General features: G+C 46.6%; 1 protein-coding gene across 1 annotated transcript in view; it reads left to right on the top strand.

Moving 5' to 3' along the window:
- The first annotated feature begins 1,870 nt into the window (after positions 1–1,870).
- The window catches only part of TBC1D21 (TBC1 domain family member 21), a 133,140-nt gene continuing 112,695 nt past the window's right edge, over positions 1,871–22,315 (top strand). The window contains exons 1-2 of the mRNA XM_084642149.1: positions 1,871–2,370; positions 2,649–2,799. Of these exons, the coding sequence (XP_084498275.1) occupies positions 2,689–2,799 (111 nt within the window). The 5' untranslated portion in view covers positions 1,871–2,370; positions 2,649–2,688. The remainder of the gene's footprint in view (positions 2,371–2,648; positions 2,800–22,315) is intronic.

The raw sequence follows: 22,315 nt of genomic DNA, 5'->3' as shown, positions 1-22,315 counted from the left end.
CATTTTCGTTGCCCTTCGCTGGACTCTCTCCAATTTGTCCACATCCCATCTGTAGTGGGGAGACCAAAAGTGGGTGCAATACTCCAGGTGTGGCCTCACCAGTGCTGAATAGAAGGGAATAATCACTGCACTCAATCTGCTGGCAATGCTCCTACTAATACAGTCCAATATGCCATTGGCCTTCTTGGCAACAAGGGCACACTGTTGACTCGTATCCAGCTTCTCGTCCACCGTAATCCCCAGGTCCTTTTCTGCAGAACTGCTGCTTGGCCATTCGGTCCCTAGTCTGTAGCGGTGCATGGGATTCTTCCTTCCTAAGTGCAGAACTCTGCACTTGTCCTTGTTGAACCTCATCAGATTTCTTTTGGCTCAGTCCTCCAATTAGTCTAGGTCACTCTGGACCCTATCCCTACCCTCCATTGTATCTACCTTTCCCTCCAGTTTAGTGTCATCTGTGAACTTGCTGAGGGTGCAATTAATCCCATCATCCAGATCATTAATAAAGATGTGGAACAAAACTGGCCCCAGGACTGACCCCTGGGGCACTCTGCTTGATACCAGCTGCCAACTAGATCTTATTAAGCTCTTGGTCTTAACAACTTACAGTGGCAGTGAGTTCCACAATCTGGTTACACTTTGTATGAAAAAGTATTTCCTTGTATCATGGGAACAGTTCACTTAGCCTCTGCAGACCTGAGGCAGTGTGGTCTAGTAGATGGAACATGGGCCTATGAGTCAGGAGACCTGAGTTCTATTCCCAGGTCTGCCCCAAGCCTGTTGGCTGGTCTTGGGCAAGTCACATTCCTGCTCCATGCCTCAGTTTCCTCATCTGTTAAGTGGGGATAGTGAGACTGACCTGTTCTGTAAAGCACTTTGAGATCTACTGATGAAAACTGCTATGTAATAAACACATGATTAATTGTGTGCTCCTGCTAAACTCTATGCATATGCTTAAATCCATCTCCAGACTTGACTTCTGTGGCACATACGTACAAAGGTGCTTTGCTGACTTGGGGAAATCAGGTACTGTGCAGTATGGTACAATGACGAACAAATAAAGAGTAGTGAACAATTGCTATTGCCAAAATCCTGTGCTCCTTGGAACAGCTAGCTCTTTAGGAGTGTTCCTCAATGCAATATTTCTCAAACCTTTCCTCAAGGCACTGTTACTGAAATCAGGTCATCTGCAGTCGAGAGCAGCCATGATCTCAAAGGTATTTTGGGCTCTCATGTCCAAGTGCAGCATCAGTCGCACATCCATATGCCCTCTCCTTCTTAAGAGCCTGTGGAATGCCATTAAGGGAGCATTTCAGTTCACCTTCAAACACTGCAATAAGTAGAGTGTGTTTTCAAAGTAATGGTTAGCAGGAGTTGATTTACTGCTTGCCTGGGAACTCAGAACCTGAATGAGCCCTGCATCGCAGCACAGAGCTTTTGTGCCTATAGGTCAGGCTATGACAGAGGGGCTATCTCAGAAGAGCAACTGATTCTCACAGCTTGCTGTAATAACCCTCAACATGGGTCATTGCTTGAACATGGGACCTTTAGTACACAGGCATTTACTAACGTAAACTAATGGAATAACTCTGTTAGTTAGCAGTAGTAGTAAGGCTGTTATCCTCTATGTGGCCCTGCCACTAGAGTAGGATGCAACACTTCCTTTACAAACATGCTTGTATTGGGGTGCCTGCCCCAGACTGTGCTCTAAGGGGTTAATAGAGCCCTTGAGAGGCTGCAGAGGAAGCAGCCAATCAGAGATTGGCCATGAGGAGCAGTCAATCAGGGCCGGGCATGCCCCTACAGAGCAGCTTCAGTCATTCCCTGGAGTGTGAGGAAGGAGGAGGACTGGCTGCCTTGCAGGCTGAAGACAGCAAGCACTTCAGACAGAGCAGTGCTGCAGGCAGAGACCCAGGGAGCTAACGGCAGCTCCTGGCAAACTGCAGGGATCTGCAGGCTAGAGCAAAGAGGGTTCTGGGGAACACGGAGAAGTGACCCAGGGAAAGGTACTCAAAGAGGTTGGAGGGGATGCAGTGCGTGGCTGCCATCTACAGTATCTCTGGGCCAGGATCCAGAGCAGGCCGGTTCCACGTTCCCTCCCCCCCCCCCCCCCCCGCCTTGCCATTGAGGAAGTGGCCAGACAATTGGCTACAGAAGCCACTGAGGGAAGTGGCTGGACAGTGGACTGTGATACTGTCCCTTGAAGTGGGGAGCACAGAGTGCAGCACAGACAGAGGGCTGTGTCACGAAGAGGACGCCGGTGTCCTGGGAGAGACCTGGGTGCAGAAGTGATGGTGGCGAGACACCACCAGAAGAGGGCACACTGGCTAGCAGAGCTGATCCTCATGACATCCAGCAGGGGATGCCGCAGTGGTGAGTCGTACCCTGTCACAATGCTATACTTGTATGATAGATATAGTACTGTCATCACCATACATACACCTCCTGCCATATCATCACCATACGTACACCTTTTTCCCTCCCTATCTATCTGGATAGCTATGAGGGGCAGACACAACACACACTTCACAAATATGTTGCACTTGTATCTCATGCACCCATTTAGAGCTGTGCAGAGTGAGTTTAAAATGTTCCTAGAATCTTCCCTCACTTGCACAAGCAATGGCCTTTCGCACCCATTTTGCCCACAGGTGTAAATGATCACCCGGACTGGCCTGGAGGAGGAGGCCCATGAATGCCAGCTACCCAAGCCATGTGCACAACTGGCTGTTTTCCCTTTGTTTCATTCCAGTGTGCACTGGAGTCAGCTGCATACACAGCACTCACAGGATGCAAACTAATGTAAGTTGTGTTCACAGCTGCTCATACTTCATTTGCCACTAAAGGTCATTACCAGCTATAGGTAAAGGCTATTACCAGCAGGAGAGTGAGTTTGGGGGGGGGGGAGGGGAGGGTGAGAAAACCTGGATTTGTGCTGGAAATGGCCCAACTTGATGATCACTTTAGATAAGCTATTACCAGCAGGAGAGTGGGGTGGGAGGAGGTATTGTTTCATGGTCTCTGTGTATATAATGTCTTCTGCAGTATCCACAGTATGCATCCGATGAAGTGAGCTGTAGCTCACGAAAGCTCATGCTCAAATAAATTGGTTAGTCTCTAAGGTGCCACAAGTACTCCTTTTCTTTTTGCGAATACAGACTAACACGGCTGTTACTCTGAAACCTGTTTATAAAGGTCATTAATATTCCTTCCGAAAGTGGGGCATCAAACCCACAGCCTGCTACTGAAAGTGATCCATGTCTCTGCACTTTAACAGAGTGCAGAGACATTAAATGTTGCTTTTATTCCAACAAGCTTGTCTTACACTAAAATTCTTAAATGCATAAGACACTAATTTTGCATGTGTGATGGGAAGATATTGCCATTCTAGAGCCTAAACACATACACATGCTATGGATCCTTCTAGTCACACTTCAGCTCTGGCTATCGATTTCAACTGCCTCCAAGTTCAAGGGAGTTCGGTTCTGGTTCCAATCCATTTTATAGAGATGGGCCCTCACAGTGACATCTGGAACTCAGAAGCATGAGTTAGATCAACAATGATGTTCTGTCTTCCATCCACTGTGCCAGAACCACAGGTACGCTCTGGATACAACTTACCTGTGGGCTGGAAGCTCACATTACTGCAATAGAGACTCTCACTGGGACCCTTGTGGAGATCAGGCAGCCACTGCTACACCTGCTGAGCCAAGACGAAATCTTCTGCCAGCCCTGCCAGTTTGAGCTGAGCTTGTCCCTGGTGGGCATTGCCCATGATGTGGTAACAACAGGACAGCTCCACTGACAGAACAGGTGGACGAAACACAGACAACATTGTTTTTCTGTAGGTCCTACCAGATGCCCTTTCACTCTGGGTTGGAGCCCTGTCAGCTCTCCCAGTTCGGAAGCAGGCTTGCCTCATTTGAAACATTGTCCTCTGGCTTCAAGCTCCACCTCGGAATCAAGGTGGTGCAGCGCTGTACCACCCCAGAGGCAGCCCCCTCATCCTCACCTACCTTAGCTCCCCCTGTCCCCAGGAACAAAGCCAGCATCCACCAATACTGCAGAGATCTAAAAGCCTCTGAACATTGAAAGAGATGTCAGTCCCAATCCAGCTGAGCATCTGTCCCCATCCATTCTCCAAGGGAGCGATAAACACGATGGATGGAATGAATCACGGAGAAAATAGAGGGATAAATCATGGTGACAAACAGGGTTTTTGTATTCATTTAGAGTATCTACCTTATACAAAGCAATGCCTTTTTTTGAGGGGGAAGACCAGAAATAAAATTGTAATCACTGATGCGCCTCATCCTTGGCATTATCAGTGTTTAGCATTTATGCTGCAGTATGGCCACACACACACAACACCATGTGGTTCCTTGCCCAAGTATTGTGGAAGATGCAAAAATCCATCTCCTCTGACCTTGCACAGCCTATACAAGAGCCATGATCACCATAACTGCACCCTGGGCATGCCCTGAAAGTGGCTGGATGGCAGGCAAAGCCGTGGCCCTGCGCTCTTCCACAACAGCCTGTGGATTGGCCCGGTGCTTCAGAGAGGGAGTACGCTGCAGCATCCCAGGTGATAGCATGCACACACCATCTGCCCTCCCTGGAGATTGGAGGGCAGCGGGGGCGGAGGGTGGGGGGGAGAGATTATGGCTCCTGATATACAATCATCCTTCTCAGACCTCCCCGTGGGCTGTGCGTGAATGCCACAATCCAAATTTTTAGTGTGCTTATTATGTACGGGTGGGTGGGTGTGGCTGCATGCACAGGTGCGTAATAGCTATACACAAGTGTATGACTAGATCAGATGAGAGATGATTGGAAAATGGATTATTTTCCCCACTGAATATTTCAATTTTTCAGGAAAAATTCCAAAACGGAAATATTTCGGAGCAAAACTGAAGTCATTTGAGGCTGAAATGTTGCCACAGTGCCTCATGGGAGTTGTAGTTCATGTAACTCATCCTTGCTTCCTTCTCTGTTGACTGGGCTCCCTGCTCAGATTACATGTCCCATGATGCAGCACCATCTTCTATATTGGTGAAGGAAGGCAGTGCATCATGGCAGTCCCTGGCCATGGTGCCTCATGGGATCTGCCATTTGGGTCTCTCATGCTCCTGTTCTCCTGTATGGAGTGTGTTCCCTAGCTGGAGAACAGGAGCATTAGAGACCCAAGTGGCAGCTCCCAGGAGGCACCATGGAGCATTTCTGAGTAGAAATGTTTTGATTTTGGGGTGGTCAGTTTTTCGACAAAAAACCTGAAATTTTCTGAGGAAAGCAAATGCTTTCGAGAAAGTTGAGGAAAAACATTCAATGAGCCCTAGTAGAGATATATGTGTTACATATAGATATCAATCAGCATAAAAAACAGGACATCAATCCCACTGAATCCTTAATTCTCTCTCTCCTTCCTTGCCAGGAGTGTGGTAATGAAGATGGGTTGGTCTTGCCCTTCTCACCCTACATCCTTTATCTCCAGACATGTCTAAGTTATAGATACTGAACATATCGTTGGTAGCATTGTTATTGGAAAAGAGGTGAACAACTTTCTATTATTCCTGGGGCCCATCTGTCAAAGAAGGAACAAAACATGTTTGCAAACCAAAGACTAAAATGCAAGATCAGGATTTATTTAGAAAATAAAACCCATAATTCATTCTGTTTTTTCCTCCCCTCCTATGGTCTGTTTATCTAATGCATTGATATCTATTCATCTATCTGTCTTCTGTTTATATGTCTGTCTTTTCCTTTTTGTATTAGCCTGATACATAAAGAGCTAATACAGACAGACATATAAACAGAAGACAGATAGATTAATAGATATCAGTGCATTAGATAAATAGACCATAGGAGGGGAGGAAAAAACAGAATGAATTATGAGTTTTATTTCCTTAATAAATCCTGATCTTACATTTCAGTCTTTGGTTTGCACAGACATGATTTATTTTCTTTTTCTTTCATCTTGCCCTCTGTCCCCTGAATATACTCTTTTATATAATGCACCATTAGCCAGTGGAACTCAGTGTCACAGGATGAGATGGGGGGGAAGAGTATAGGGACTTTAAAAGGATTTATAGAGATGTTTAAATATATTACTTACACACAAGTCAAGCTCTCAAAAGTTAGGAAGTGCCAGTATTAAGGTTGCTTGCTTAACCTTAATTTGGCCCCCCTTGTGTGTATGTATTATGATATGGTCTTTAATTACACAATCACATGGGTTTTTTTTCCCATGGGACTCCTGCCTCATTCAGTGTGAGTAGCGTATCGTCTTGGAGAAATGTTGCATTTCTGTTAGTTTTGTGCTATTGTTTCTCTAGGGGAAACATCTGGTTTCTCTGGCAAACATCAAACCAGTTTTCTCTCTGCTTGAATCTCTTTAAAGAGAGCCAATTCTTGAGGCAGAGTTGCTTCTTGGGAACTGGTATTTAGTGTCAGAAAAAGGTTTGCTGTTTGTGCCCCCCTCAGTTCCAGGTCTGGTGAATGTAGTGTAAATAAAACGAATGGGACTAAAAAAATAACAAGCTTCCATGTCACTTATTTCTCCTCCCACTAAAGCTGGCCTGCAAGGCTGTGACATTTGTTACCTCTTGGTAGAGGGGTGATGTTAGAAAACAGTAAACGAAAACTAAAAACCAATGAAAAACAACAAACATTTTTGCTGAAAAATGCAAAATGTTGAGAAAATCAAAATGTTTTTGCAAACCTTTCTGTTTTTGACAAATGGTCCCATGCAAATCTGTTTGGCTTCCAGTGTTGCCCCTCTCAGCCTCAGCAAGTGAGTTCTGCTACCGCTAAGCTGTGTGCCAGCTCCCTGACATACCAGCCTGTCTGCCTTGCCAGCAAACTCTTCTGGATTCTGCCAGTCCAGACCTTGCCTTGCAGTGAACCCCAACTCCTGAGTTCCCCAGAGACATCTCCAATGCAGGGTCCAGCCCTCTCCTGGAACGTTCCCAGACGTTATTCAGTTTGTCGTGCCTTTAAAGAGCCAATACACTGCAGCCCGTTAGTGTAAGTAGGGCTAATGCACTCTTCCCTTCCATCAGTGCACTGAATTGGTTAATAAAAATAAAACCTAGGATTCAGTGATATCAAGTGGAAGGAATAAAATAGAAAGGGTTACAAGAAAATAAAAGTACATATGTACTAAGACTATAGTCTTTTATTCTAAGACTATAACCTGATTTAGCAAATTAGAAGTTGTTGTTTCAATGGTTAATTAGACTCATTGTTAAACATTTGTGCCATGCATCTAGTCTGAATTTGTGTATTTTCTAATTCCAGACATTGGATCTTGTTGCTCCTTTGCTAGGCTGAGGAGCCCACTATTATGAAATTTCTAGTCCCCAAGTAAATATGTAGGCCCTTAGTCACCTATCTCCCATCAAAATCAAATCCTACGCCATAGGTGACTTTTGAGGATTTGGGCTGTATAGACTGTGATTAAGTCACCCCTTAACCATCTCTTTGTTAACTTAAATAGACTGAGCTCCTTGTCACTGTCACTATCACTATAAGGCAGGTTTTCTAATAATTTAATCATTGTTGACAGGTTTCAGAGTAGCAGCCGTGTTCGTCTGTATCCACAAAAAGAAAAGGAGTACTTGTGGCACCTTAGAGACTAACAAATTTATTTAAGCATAAGCTTTCATGAGCTACAGCTCACTTCATCGGATGCATTCAGTGGAAAATACAGCGGGAGATTTATATACATAGAGAACATGAAACAATGGGTGTTACCATACACACTGTAACCAGAGTGATCACTTAAGGTGAGCTATTACCAGCAGGAGAGCGGGGGGGCAGGGGGGAAACCTTTTGTAGTCATAAGCAAGGTGGGCCATTTCCAGTAGTTGACAAGAACGACTGAGGAACAGTGGGGGGTGGGATAGACATGGGGAAATAGTTTTACTTTGTGTAATGACCCATCCACTCCCAGCCTCTATTCAAGCCTAAGTTAATTGTATCCAGTTTGCAAATTAATTCCAATTCAGCAGTCTCTCGTTGGAGTCTGTTTTCGAAGTTTTTGTGTTAAAGTATTGCCACTTTTAGGTCTGTAATCAAGTTACCAGAGAGATTGAAGTGTTCTCCAACTGGTTTTTGAATGTTATAATTCTTGATTTGTGTCCATTTATTCTTTTACGTAGAGACTGTCCAGTTTGACCAATGTACATGGCAGAGGGGCATTGCTGGCACATGATGGCATATATCACATTGGTAGATGTGCAGGTGAACGAGGCTCTGATGGTGTGGCTAATGTGATTAGGCCCTATGATGGTGTCCCCTAAATAGATATGTGGACACAGTTGGCAACGGGCTTTGTTGCAAGGATAGGTTCCTGGGTTAGTGGTTCTGTTGTGTGGTGTGTGGTTGCTGGTGAGTATTCACTTCAGGTTGGGGGGTGTCTGTAAGCAAGGACTGGCCTGTCTCCCAAGATTTGTGAGAGTGAAGGGTCGTCCTTCAGGATAGGTTGTAGATCCTTGATGATGCGTTGGAGAGGTTTTAGTTGGGGGCTGAAGGTGATGGCTAGTGGCGTTCTGTTATTTTCTTTGTTGGGCCTGTCCTGTAGTAGGTGACTTCTGGGTACTCTGCTGGCTCTGTCAATCTGTTTTTTCACTTCAGCAGGTGGGTATTGTAGTTGTAAGAATGCTTAATAGAAATCTTGTAGGTGTCTGTCTCTGTCTGAGGGGTTGGAGCAAATGCGATTGTATCGTAGAGCTTGGCTGTAGACAATGGATCGTGTGGTGTAGTCTGGATGAAAGCTGGAGGCATGTAGGTAGGAATAGCGGTCAGTAGGTTTCCGGTATAGGGTGGTGTTTATGTGACCATTGCTTATGAGCATCGTAGTGTCCAGGAAGTGGATCTCTTGTGTGGACTGGTCCAGGCTGAGGTTGATGGTGGGATGGAAATTGTTGAAATCATGGTGGAATTCCTCAAGGACTTCTTTTCCATGGGTCCAGATGATGAAGATGTCATCAATGTAGCGCAAGTAGAGTAGGGGCATTAACGAGAGCTGAGGAAGCGTTGTTCTAAGTCAGCCATAAAAATGTTGGCATACTGTGGCCATGCGGGTACCCATAGCAGTGCCACTGCTTCAATACCTGTAGCCCAGTCATGACTACTATTCCACCAGGTCTCTGTTATACCTATAATATCTGGTTTCACTTCCTGCACCAGTAACTCTAGTTCCTCCATTTTGTTACCTAGGCTCCTTGCATTAGTGTACAAACATCTTAATTTTTGCTGTTTGGCCTCACTCACATTCTGTACCCTATTAGGCACGGTTATTTTACTACCAGTATAACTCCCACTCAAACTCCCCTGTTTACAGCTCTGTTTGCTAGCTCCTGTGCTGCTGCAGCTGACCGCTAAAAACTGAGGATGGAGTGGAGGTCAAGGATAATCTAGGCATGGCCCAATATCTAAACAAATACTTTGCCTCAGTCTTTAATAAGACTAAAGAGGATCTTAGGGATAATGGTAGCATGATAAATGGGAATGAGGATATGGAGGTAGACATCACCATATCTGAGGTAGAAGCGAAACTCAAACAGCTTAATGGGGCTAAATCGGGGGGCCCAGATAATCTTCATCCAAGAATATTAAAAGAATTGGCACAAGAAATTGCAAGCCCATTAGCAAGAATTTTTAATGAATCTGTAAATTCAGGGGTTGTACCATATGATTGGAGAATTGCTAACATAGTTCCTATTTTTAAGAAAGGGAAAAAAAGTGATCCAAGTAATTATAGGCCTGTTAGTTTGACATCTGTAGTATGCAAGGTCTTGGAAAAAATTTTGAAGGAGAAGGTAGTTAAGGACATTGAAGTCAATGGTAAATGGGACAAAATACAACATGGTTTTACAAAAGGTAGATCGTGCCAAACCAACCTGATTTCCTTCTTTGAGAGAGTAACAGATTTTTTAGATAAAGGAAACGCAGTGGATCTAATTTATTTAGATTTTAGTAAGGCGTTTGATACTGTGCCACATGGGGAATTATTAGTTAAATTGGATAAGATGGGCATCAATAGGAAAATTGAAAGGTGGATAGGGAATTGGTTAAAGGGGAGACTACAACGGGTCCTACTGAAAGGTGAACTGTCAAGTTGGAGGGAGGTTACCAGTGGAGTTCCTCAAGGATCAGTTTTGGGACCAATCTTATTTAATCTTTTTATTACTGACCTGGGCACAAAAAGTGGGAGTGTGCTAATAAAGTTTGCAGATGATACAAAGCTGGGAGGTATTGCTAATTTAGAGAAGGACAGGGATACCCTACAGGAGGATCTGGATGACCTTGTAAACTGGAGTAATAGGAATAGGATGAAATTTAATAGTGAGAAGTGTAAGGTCATGCATTTAGGGATTAATAACAAGAATTTTAGTTATAAGCTAGGGACGCATCAACTAGAAGTAACGGAGGAGGAAAAGGACCTTGGAGTATTGGTTGATCATAGGTTGACTATGAGCTGCCAATGTGATATGGCTGTGAAAAAAGCTAATGTCGTCTTGGGATGCATCAGGAGAGGTATTTCCAGTAGGGATAAGGAGGTTTTAGTACCGTTATATAAGGCACTGGTGAGACCTCACCTGGAATACTGTGTGCAGTTCTGGTCTCCCATGTTTAAGAAGGATGAATTCAAACTGGAACAGGTACAGAGAAGGGCTACTAGGATGATCCGAGGAATGGAAAACTTGTCTTATGAAAGGAGACTCAGGGAGCTTGGCTTGTTTAGCCTAACTAAAAGAAGGTTGAGGGGAGATATGATTGCTCTCTATAAATATATCAGAGGGATAAATACCAGAGAGGGAGAGGAATTATTTAAACTCAATACCAATGTGGACACAAGAACAAATGGATATAAACTGGCCACTAGGAAATTTAGATTAGAAATTAGACGAAGGTTTCTAACCATCAGAGGAGTGAAGTTTTGGAATAGCCTTCCGAGGGAAGTAGTGGGGGCAAAAGATCTATCTTGCTTTAAGATTAAACTCGATAAGTTTATGGAGGAGATGGTATGATGGGATAACATGGTTTTGGTAATTAAATATTCATGGTAAATAGGCCCAATGGCCTGTGATGGGTTTTTAGATGGGGTAAGATCCAAGTTACCCGGGAAAGAATTTTCTGTAGTATCTGGCTGATGAATCTTGCCCATATGCTCAGGGTTTAGCTGATCGCCATATTTGGGGTCGGGAAGGAATTTTCCTCCAGGGCAGATTGGAAGGCCCTGGAGGTTTTTCGCCTTCCTCTGTAGCATGGGGCACGGGTCACTTGCTGGAGGATTCTCTGCTCCTTGAGGTCTTCAAACTACAATTTGAGGACTTCAATAGCACAGATATAGGTGTGAGGTCTTTTTTAGGAGTGGTGGGTGAAATTCTGTGGCCTGCATTGTGCAGGAGGTCAGACTAGATGATCATAATGGTCCCTTCTGACCTAAATATCTATGAATCTATGATTTGAAGGTATACATTGTCCCCAAATGTAAAATAGTTATGGGTGAGGACAAAGTCACAAAGTTCAGCCACCAGGTTTGCTGTGACATTATCGGGGATACTGTTCCTGACGGCTTGTAGTCCATCTTTGTGTAAAATGTTGGTGTAGAGGGCTTCTACATCCATAGTGGCCAGGATGGTGTTTTCAGGAAGATCATCTATGGATTGTAGTTTCTTCAGGAAGTCAGTGGTGTCTCGAAGATAGCTGGGAGTGCTGGTAGCGTAGGGCCTGAGGAGGGAGTTTACATAGCCAGACAATGCCTGAGATGATGCGGCGTCCAGGATTTCCAGGTTTATGGATCTTGGGTAGCAGAATACCCCAGGTCTGGGTTCCAGGGGTGTGTCTGTGCGGATTTGTTCTTGTGCTTTTTCAGGGAGTTTCTTGAGCAAATGCTGTAGTTTCTTTTGGTAACCCGCAGTGCGTTCAGAGGGTAATGGCTTGTAGAAAGTGGTGTTGGAGAGCTGCCTACCAGCCTCTTGTTCATATTCCGACCTATTCATGATGACGACAGCACCTCCTTTGTCAGCCTTTTTGATTATGATGTCAGAGTTGTTTCTGAGGCTTTGGATGGCATTGTGTTCTGCACGGCTGAGGTTATGGGGCAAGTGACGCTGCTTTTCCACAATTTCAGCCCGTGCACGTTGGCGGAAGCACTCTATGTAGACGTCCAGTCTGTTGTTTCGACCTTCAGGAGGAGTCCACCCAGAATTCTTCTTTTTGTAGCCTTGGTAGGAAGGTCTCTGTGGGTTAGTATGTTGTTCAGAGGTGTGTTGGAAATATTCCTTGAGTTGGAGGCATCGAAAATAGGATTCTAGGTCACCACAGAACTGTATCATGTTCGTGGGGGTGGAGGGGCAGAAGGAGAGACCCCGAGATAGGACAGATTCTTCTTCTGGGCTAAGAGTATAGTTGGATAGATTAACAATATTGCTGGGTGGGTTAAGGGAACCACTGATGTGGCCCCTTGTGGCATGTAGTAGTTTAGAGAATTTAGTGTCCTTTTTCTTTTGTAGAGAAGCAAAGTGTGTGTTGTAAATGGCTTGTCTAGTTTTTGTAAAGTCCAGCCACGAGGAAGTTTGTGTGGAAGGTAGTTTTTTTTATGAGAGTATCCAGTTCTGAGAGCGCATTCTTAATCTTTCCCTGTTTTCTGTAGAGGATGTTGACCAGGTGGTTCTGCAGTTTCTTTGAGAGCATGTGGCACAAGCTATCAGCATAGTCTGTGTGATCTGTAGATTGTAATGGATATTTTACGTTCAGTCCTTTTGGTATGATGTCCATCTGTTTGCATTTGGAAAGGAAGATGATGTCTATCTGTATCTATATTAGTTTTTTCATGAAGTTGATAGATTTCCACTCCATACGGCTAAATTCAGTGCCTTGCATAATGACAGGTTTCAGAGTTTCAGAGCCGTGTTAATCTGTATTCTCAAAAAGAAAAAGAGTACTTGTGGCACCTTAGAGACTAACAAATTTATTTGAGCATAAGCTTTCGTGAGCTACAGCTCACTTCATCAGATGCATTCAGTGGAAAATACAGCGGGGAGATATATATACGTAGAGAACATGAAACAATGGGTGTTACCATACACACTGTAACCAGAGTGATCACTTAAGGTAAGCTATTACCAGCAGAGAGCCGGGGGCGGGGGAACCTTTTGTAGTTTTTTTACCTCAGTGGCTGCCTGAGGTAAGTGCCGCCCCCTTCAATGGGCAGGTTCTGAATGGCTCTGCGGGTTCTCTGCAGAGAAGAACCTAGGGGTGACAGTGGATGAGAAGCTGGATATGAGTCAACAGTGTGCCCTTGTTGCCAAGAAGGCCAATGGCACACTGGACGTGATCGTTCCCCTCTATTCGACATTGGTGAGGCCTCATCTGGAGTACTGTGTCCAGTTTTGGGCCCCACACTACAAGAAGGATGTGGAAAAATTGGAGAGAGTCCAGCGGAGGGCAACAAAAATGATTAGGGTTCTGGAACACATGCCATATGAGGAGAAGCTACGGGAACTGGGATTGTTTAGTCTACGGAAGAGAAGAATGAGGGGGGATTTGATAGCTGCTTTTAACTACCTGAAAGGGGGTTCCAAAGAGGATGGATCTAGACTATTCTCAGTGATAGCAGATGACAGGACAAGGAGTAATGGTCTCAAGTTGCAGTGGGGGAGGTTTAGGTTGGATATTAGGAAAAACTTTTTCACTAGGAGGGTGGTGATACACTGGAATGCGTTAGCTAGGGAGGTGGTGGAATCCCCTTCCTTAGAAGTTTTTAAGGTCAGGCTTGACAAAGCCCTGGCTGGGATGATTTAGTTGGGGATTGGTCCTGCTCTGGGCAGGGGGTTGGACTAGGTGACCTCCAGAGGTCCCTTCCAACCCTGATATTCTATGATTCTATGAAATGAGGGACAGATTGGAGCACTGCCACCAGTGAAAATAAATCCCCAGAGCAAAGCAGTTCACCCCTAAATTATTTTTAAATAGCCACTTACATCTCATTTATGCACAACATTTGGACTGAATTAGCATGTGCAACAGCTAGGCAATAAAGAGGGAAGGTGGCGGCTGCTGCTGTGGTGTGGTATCATGGCAGTGGCACCAAAGGTCATGAGGATTTAGGCTACATAGGTTCAAGTTTCGCTCTGCCACACACTCTCTGTGTGACCTTGAGCCCATCACCATCTCTCTGTGCCTCAGGATATGTCTACACTGCAATGTAATCCCAAGATTGGTGGGATTTGAGTCAGCTGACCCACGTTAGGGAATGCTGGACTTGCGTGTGTATGTTGCATTTTAACCCTAGGTTAAGACTTTTCCAACTTCTGCTCGAATCTAGGTGTCCATGCTGAAGTGTGCAGACCTGAGTCAAAGGAACCATATCCCAGACTCCCTAGCTCCCTCCCAACACCTCAAAAATGTGTCCACTCGAGCCCTAGGACCATCGTACACTGTGGGAAAACTTTACCACTCACCCTGCACAGTACCAGGAAGCAGCTCACTTTGCAAAAGGCTTGATAGGTTCGCTCTCCACTGCAAACCCAAGCAGCTCTCTGATTGTTGGGAAAGGGAGGACTAAGGAAGTTGTCCCATAGAATTGTGGGATACTTCCAGCTGACACCCTGGAACCCAAGCCAAATGCAGCTGCAACTACACTGTAAAGCAAATGAGCCCAAAGCCTGCCTGAGCAGTGAGCTCGGGCCCTCCATCCCTGCAGGGTCCGGGGGCCTTGTGTCCAAGCCCTGGGTTAGCGCAATTGCAGCATAGACACAAGGTGGGAAGGGGATAGGCTTGAGTCAGGGCTCAAGAATGGGTTTACACTGCAAGGTGGACATCCCCTCAGTTCCCCAGCTGGGGGATAATACCTCCAGTGTCTTAAGAACAGAACCTTCCTCTCAGATTATCATGGGGACCATCAGCTGCACAGGAAACGAGGAACTACAACCTGAATGAATTATCCTTCTCAGAACACAGTCCATAAATATCTCGTACCAAGGCATAACCTTACCTCTCTCCCTAAACATACATAATTCACTCTCTTCTTTTCTAACCTAACCTTTCTCCATCTTTCTTTCCCTTCCTCTGCTCATGTTTCTTCTCTCCCTTGCTTTCTACTCTTCTGCATTAGAAATTTTGGTACCCATGTGGCTACACTGATACAATGGCCCAGTTTAGATGGACGTTAATGGTGTGATACGCCCTGCTTTCAGCCTTCATGTACCCATCTCAGTTCTGTCTAGACGTCAGAATCACATTGACTGAGCTTAACCTGAGTTACTAAGCTTGATGCATGCCAGCATGAAGTAGAGAATCCATACTCGCTCACAGGTTTGGCCAATATGCCCCACACACCGTATTAGCTGCAATGACTTCTGGGCACACCTCCCATAGTTCCTGGCATTGCTCCAAACTACAGCACAATGTGTAGGATTCCACGCAGCCTTTTGGGAAAACTTTCCAGCCTTAAAGAGATTATAGCAGGAGGGGTAAAATGGTCATCCGCAAATGAGCAATAAGGGAGACGATTGGGTACACAAGGACCTTGTCTCTCACCTAAGGTCAATTACCTTTTTGTCTGTGGACATAGCATTCTTTCTGCTTCCAGTAGGGTGAGAGATTATGTTTGTTTGTTTGAAGATACAATCCTGATGTAAGCAGAGTCAGGATGAGCTCCACCCTGACATCTGGTGGTGAGGTGTGGCAAGTTGTGGAAAAGAACTTCAGGGGCCAATCTCATTTGCATAGGCACACCCACCCCACCTAGAATGAGGCCATAACTGCCCAAATTGTCACTTTGGCTGCTGTGGGATCCCCAGTGTTTCTGTTATTGGGGCAGGAAGAATAAATTGTCATTACCCTGATTATGGGAACTGTGCTTGGAACTGTACTTGGCCTTTTGTTATGATGGAGGGACTCACCATCAACTAAGTAGCACTCGCTAGGCAAGGGACATGGGTTCCAAAACTCTGTGAATTGAGAGAGGCTTGAGGCAGGTATTAGAACCTAGTCCTGACCGCAGACGACCCAGAGAACCTCCAGCGTATGCTAGATGCCACCAGTCGAGTTGCCGATTGGATGGGGCTCCGCTTCAATGCGAAGAAATGCGCATCCCTCCACATAGATGGCAGCAAAAGGGACTCCGTGCAGGGGACGGAATTCCAGATTCAGGGCGAGCCCGTCATCCCCCTGGCAGAGGGGCAGGCCTACCGACACCTCGGCACGCCGACGGGTTTCCGTGTCCGCCAGACACCAGAGGACACCATCCAAGAGATCCTACAGGATACCGCCAAGATCAACACCTCCCTGCTAGCACCGTGGCAAAAGATAAACGCCCTGAACACCTTCCTGATCCCCCGCATCTCGTTCGTCCTGAGGGGCTCCGCCGTGGCAAAGGTACCCCTCAACAAGGCGGACAAGGTCATCCGGCAGCTGGTGAAGAAGTGGTTATTCCTTCCCCAGAGAGCCAGCAACGAGCTGGTCTATATCACCCACAGGCATGGCGGTGCCAATGTCCCCCGCATGGGTGACCTGGGTGACATCGCAGTGATCACCCACGCCTTCCGCCTGCTGACGTGCCCCGACGCCACGGTAAAGAGCATCGCAGCGAAAGCCCTCCACGACGTAACGCAAAAGCGGATCGGTAGAGCCCTGTCCAGCCAAGACACCGCCAGCTTCCTGAGCGGTTCCCTGGACGGCGAATTCGGCCGAGATGGGGGCGACATCGCTTCGCTGTGGTCCCGCGCCCGCAATGCCACGCGCCGCCTGGGGAAACGCATCGGCTGCCGCTGGGAGTGGTGTGAGGAGCGCCAGGAGCTGGGTGTCCTGGTGCCACAGATCGGGTCCGAGGGCAACACCATAGTCACCCCGAGCGCCAGGGGCCTGCTGGAAAGGACCCTGAAGACAGCCACCCACTCGCTGTACGTAGAAGCCCTGAAGCGCAAGCCGGACCAGGGAAAAGCCTTCGAACTGACCAGCAAGTGGGACGCCAGCAACCACTTCCTCGCCGGGGGCAGCTTCACCCGCTTCGCCGACTGGCGGTTCATCCACCGCGCCCGGCTCAACTGCGTCCCACTCAACGGAGCCGTCCGCCACGGGAACCGAGACAAGCATTGCAGGAAGTGCGGCTACTCCAACGAGACCCTGCCCCACGTCCTGTGCAGCTGCAAGCCCCACTCCAGAGCCTGGCAGCTGCGCCACAATGCCATCCAGAACCGCCTGGTGAAAGCCATCTCACCTAGCCTTGGGGAGGTCGCCGTGAACTGCGCCATCCCCGGTACCGACAGCCCGCTACGACCCGACGTGATCGTCACCAACGAAACCCAGAAAAAGATCATCCTCGTCGACATTACGGTCCCTTTCGAGAACAGGACCCCGGCCTTCCGAGAAGCTCGAGCTCGGAAACTGGAAAAGTACGCCCCACTGGCCGACACCCTGAGAGCGAAGGGCTACGAGGTGCAGCTGGACACCCTGATTGTCGGAGCCCTGGGCGCTTGGGACCCCTGCAACGAGCGTGTGCTGCGGACCTGCGGGATCGGTAGACGCTACGCACGACTCATGCGGCGCCTCATGGCCTCGGACACCATCCGATGGTCCAGGGACATCTATATCGAGCACATCACCGGCCACCGACAGTACCAGGAGGAGTGAGCCGGTACGACGCTGTGCACACACTGTGGGAAAGAGACTGAGAGGCCTTCCCCATCGGACCGTATGAACTGGAACCGTAAACCCGCTGAACATTAAACCCCACCAAATGAGGGTAGACCCATCCCCACCCCCGTATTCACTCACTATACCCAGCATACCGAACGTAGCTGTTGTGTGGATAACTTACCCCATATCTCGATGTCTGTACTCTGACCGGTTAAACTTTTCCCTCAGTCGGGGAATTTGCAGATTATTATGTGATCCTTGCTCCACCAGCTCCTAAATCGCATTTTGCACCCCTTGATAATCTGTACCTTATCCCCTGACGACCAGAAACTCCTATGCTTGAACTCTGTACCGTTCCTTATTTCAACATTATCTCAAATAAAATTATTAAATCTGGTGGTGTGGGCCCCTTTGTGAGAGCCTGAAACACCAGTTGCACCTCTGTCTCTCTCCACTGTGGAATGTCAGAGCTAATTTTGGGTCTATTAAGAGTCTTGCTACAGGTACTGTGCTGCATTCACTTTGGCCTTATGGTGCACCAGCACTAAGGCTCCCACTACTATGAGCTGAAATCACTGAGCACTGTGTCAAGTAGCGGGGAGCTGGAAGATCTAGAGTGCAGCTGTTTGTGGATAGGCTGGTGGAGCGGAGCTGTTTGTGAGATGGTGAGGCGAGCTGTGCAGAGCGGAGCTGTTTGTCAGACGGCGAGCTGTACAGAGCGGAGCCCTGTGGGGCAGTCAGCTTCAGGACATGTAAAGTGCCCCTTACCTCTTTCCCCCACACACAGGCACATTTTAGCCAGACTGCGGAGTAACACTCTGCAGATGAACTTTTGAACTCTGGGCTGGACTTTTTGGACTTTGGGTGATTTGTGGATTGCTGGACTCAAGAGACGTTAAGGTTCTGGGAAAGAACCCGAGGGAAAGGATGTGGCCCAATTTGCTGGGGTGGGTCTTTGCTCATGGTTTGGTTAATGAACACTAGTTGTGGTGTTTCCCCAATTTAATGCTGATGTCGTTTACCTCATGTTATTAAAGATTCTCTGCTACTCCGAGACTCTGTGCTTGCGAGAGGGGAAGTATTGCCTCTTTGAGGTGCCCAGGGAGTGTGTAAGATTTTCCCAGGTCACTGGATGGGGGCTTGAGCCACTTTTGCATTTGCTTTGATGAGAGGGAACCCCTGTGTACTGAACCCGGCCCTCGCTGCTATCAACTTGGCCTGGCAGAAGGGTTACACTTAACTTTGTTTCACGAAATCATTGTGTAACAGCTTGGTTGCCTTGCCCTATTTGGGGTATAAGCAACAGCTGTACTGCATTTGCTGACACAGTTGTTGCACTCTCCATCTCTAATTCATTTCTTTCTCCAGCGCTCTGGGATACCATGAGTATAAAAGATGCAACAACAAAGTTCTGTTCTATTCCAAATCCCTTTTGCTTCTCCAGCAGAATATACCTCCTAAAAACCAACCAGGATTTTCATTGGCAGGTGATTCTGCCTCTTGAAAATGCCTATATCTTCTCTGTATTGAAGTATTCCAGAGGCCCTCCTACTGCTTCTGTAATAGTCTGCATTTTATTACTTTATTTTTTCATTATTTTTTTTTAATACAAGAGACAGGCACGTTCAGAAAAAATCAGCAGCTGGCAGAAAATGGAGAGAGAAACTGTGGGGGAGGGGAAGAAATGAAGGAAACAATAAAGGAAAAGAAGAGGTTGCATTATTCAAGAAGGAGAGATTCAGACAGGATCTGCAGAACAGCCACATCAGATCAGCACAGAGAGTGACCAGCATGGAAAATAACATCACAGGAGAATAATCAGAGATGGTTAGTAATTCCCCTGGCTCATGTGGAGTCAGTTGAACACCTGTCCGTAGTGATTGATGCTACACAATAAGCAAGCTGGCTATTTTGCCATAATAATATTTTGCATCTTTCACCCAAAGAGCTCAAAGAACTTTACCAACATCAGGGGATTTATTTTTCCATCTCCACGGTGATGCAACTAAAACCCTGTTTTATAGATGGGAAAATTGGGGCACAGAGCAGTTAATAGACTTGCCCAAGGTCAAAAACTGACACTGTGACAAGGCCTGGAACAGAATCAAAGTCTTTGGGCTCCCATGTTTGTGCTTTAGCCCCACAAGAACATCCTTACTCCGTATCTTTAGTAACACCCCCAAGCACTAGCTATGCTAGTAAAACATCATGTGAGTTCTTGAGCTCCTGCAGATTGAGGTTAATATTAATTGCAGATACTGAGTAGAAACAGAGAAGCAATGGAGAAAAATGAAGGTGAGATGATATTATTTGTATTCCAGAGGCCTCAGCTGAGATCAGGGCCAGTTGTGTTAGGTGCTGCACAAGCACACAGTGAGAGTCAGTCCCTGCCCCAGTGATCTTACAGGCTAAATATGCAAGACAGATAATGGAAGGGAGGAGAAACCAAGACAGAGGTAAGTGAAATGTCCAGCTGCCATTCACACAGCCAGTTAGTGGGAAAGCCAAGCTAGAACCTGGCCTCCAGAGCCTTAGACCTGTAGTTCTGCATACTGGGCCCTACTGGATAATTTAGGAGACACCTTCCTAGTGACTCATGTAACTGAAATGGTTGTAGAGCGACTTCCTTCTAGCAGTCAGATGATCCTAAACTGTCACCTGACTTGGGTGGCAAAACCCCCAAGATAAAAGTGGAAGGTCAGGTTCCATCCGCAGTAGCCTGCTCCAGATAAAGTACTGGCTGGAAAATTGGGCTTGAACACTGGGATTAATACTGTAACAAGTGCAATTCATGGCTGCTCCCAGGAATTGCACTATGGCAACCAGAAACTTCACAGCAACAGAACTTCAGTCCTCCTTCTCCAAACAACACAGGCTCACTTGAGCTAGAGGAGAAGCTCTAGCAGCTGCTAGTAGAATTAAGCCTTGGACATGTTGCTGAGCTGTTCTGATAATACCCACTGAAAGGCAGAGGTACATGTGCACACGCATACAACAGTCCATGTCAATACTAACATGAATAAGGTAGGGCAGGGAGTGCAATGGTGACTCTCATTTTGATGGCCATCTTGATTTCACTGGACCATCTTGCACCCTGGAGCAGGAGATGGGCTCGCTATTGCCTAGCCTGATGTGGCTAGAGAATTGGAGGGTTCCAGAAAATGAGGCAGAAATGGGTTCAGCACTATAGGGAAACAATCAGAGTCTTGAAATGGGGGTACAACTTCTACATGTGGAAATCAAAATGGAAGGAAATATGAGAAACAGTTATCAAACTACTATATCACAATTAATAATACATCAATAATTATTAATAGGCTGGCAGGAGAACTTGTGATGCTCTCAATGTAACTAGAAATATAGCAATCCCTTTGGATTTAGAGCTGTCAGTGTTCCTGGAGAGACTAAGTTCCCCCTGTGGAGAGGATTATACTGTTCTTATTAAGATAGAGTGCCTCCTGCAGGAGGTTTCCATAAGTCCCGGGGGCCTCGGAAACACTAGTGTCGAGGTCCCATGGGCCAGAGAGTTGTAGCTGTGGGTTTTCTCTGATCAAGTGTGAGCTGAAGGCTGATGGGCATATTCAGCGAACTCCTTCTCAGGGAGTCCACAATCCCAGCAATGCCACAATTATGGAAGGACACAAAGCAGGAGCCAGAAGAGGTTGGGGAATTTGAAACTCAGTTTCTCCATGAGTCATGCTCCAGATCAGATGTTTTTAGGCTGGAGGTGACCACTTGTCTGACTGTGTCTCAACATGGATGGTAGGGATCAGTGCTTGTACAATGGGGGTCCAGCCTTATCTTCCCAGCTGAAACACAGGCATTGGCATGAAGACATTGGGATAGAAGTGCTGCTTGGAGTGCAATGACATCTCTCTACCCAGGTAAAACTCTCCCTGACTTCAATGGGAGCAGTCCAGCCAAGTCCTGTCTGTGACCTTCCCTCTGTCCTGTTGGAGTACGTGTAGAAACTACACATCAGTTCCATAACCCACCTCCAGCAATGGCCAGCAGTACCTCATGTCTCAGGGAAAGGCAAAGACCAGACCATATTGTGCTTATCTAAGCATGCCAGGGGCTGGGTGGAGAATGCCTAAAGGGGGAAGATTTCCTTCCTGACCTGCTTAGGCAGGCCATCAGCATACACCCCAAAGCATGAGAATTGAAATACTTCTTTATCACCCTGCTGCTTAAATTGGTCTTTAATTGTCTTAGAAGAAAGAAATCAGCCACCTGTTAAATGCCACGGATAAGGTTCAGTCATAATAAAGCTGCACAGCAGAATTAGGGCCTTCTATTGTGCTGTCTCCTGGGCAGATCCCAGCCCAGGTAATTACTCTACTTTACTCTGCCTGTCTTGGTGTTTCCCCAGGAGTTTCAATCAAAGAAATTGTTCTTCACTTCCCCTCCTAACATCACTATTGTCTAGGTGACACAGAGGGGAGAATAGGTGCTATTCAATCCATGCCCTCCCACCCCCAAAGACTTAAAACCAGGCACTTTCCACTTGTCATCTGGTCATAGGTTGAAGAGTCACCAGGGATGAACTCAAAGATTCAGAGGAAGAGAACAAGGCCCGTTTTATACCCAGCCAGTATCTGTTCTTCTGAACGGGTCAGAGTGTCTCTGTTGTTACTGTGGCCCTGGCAGGCAATCGTTAATGGCTGTG

Source organism: Lepidochelys olivacea, assembly GCF_965140295.1.
Source record: "Lepidochelys olivacea isolate rLepOli2 genome assembly, chromosome: 10".
Taxonomy (NCBI): Eukaryota; Metazoa; Chordata; order Testudines; family Cheloniidae; genus Lepidochelys; species Lepidochelys olivacea.
This window is presented reverse-complemented; position numbering and strand designations above follow the sequence as displayed.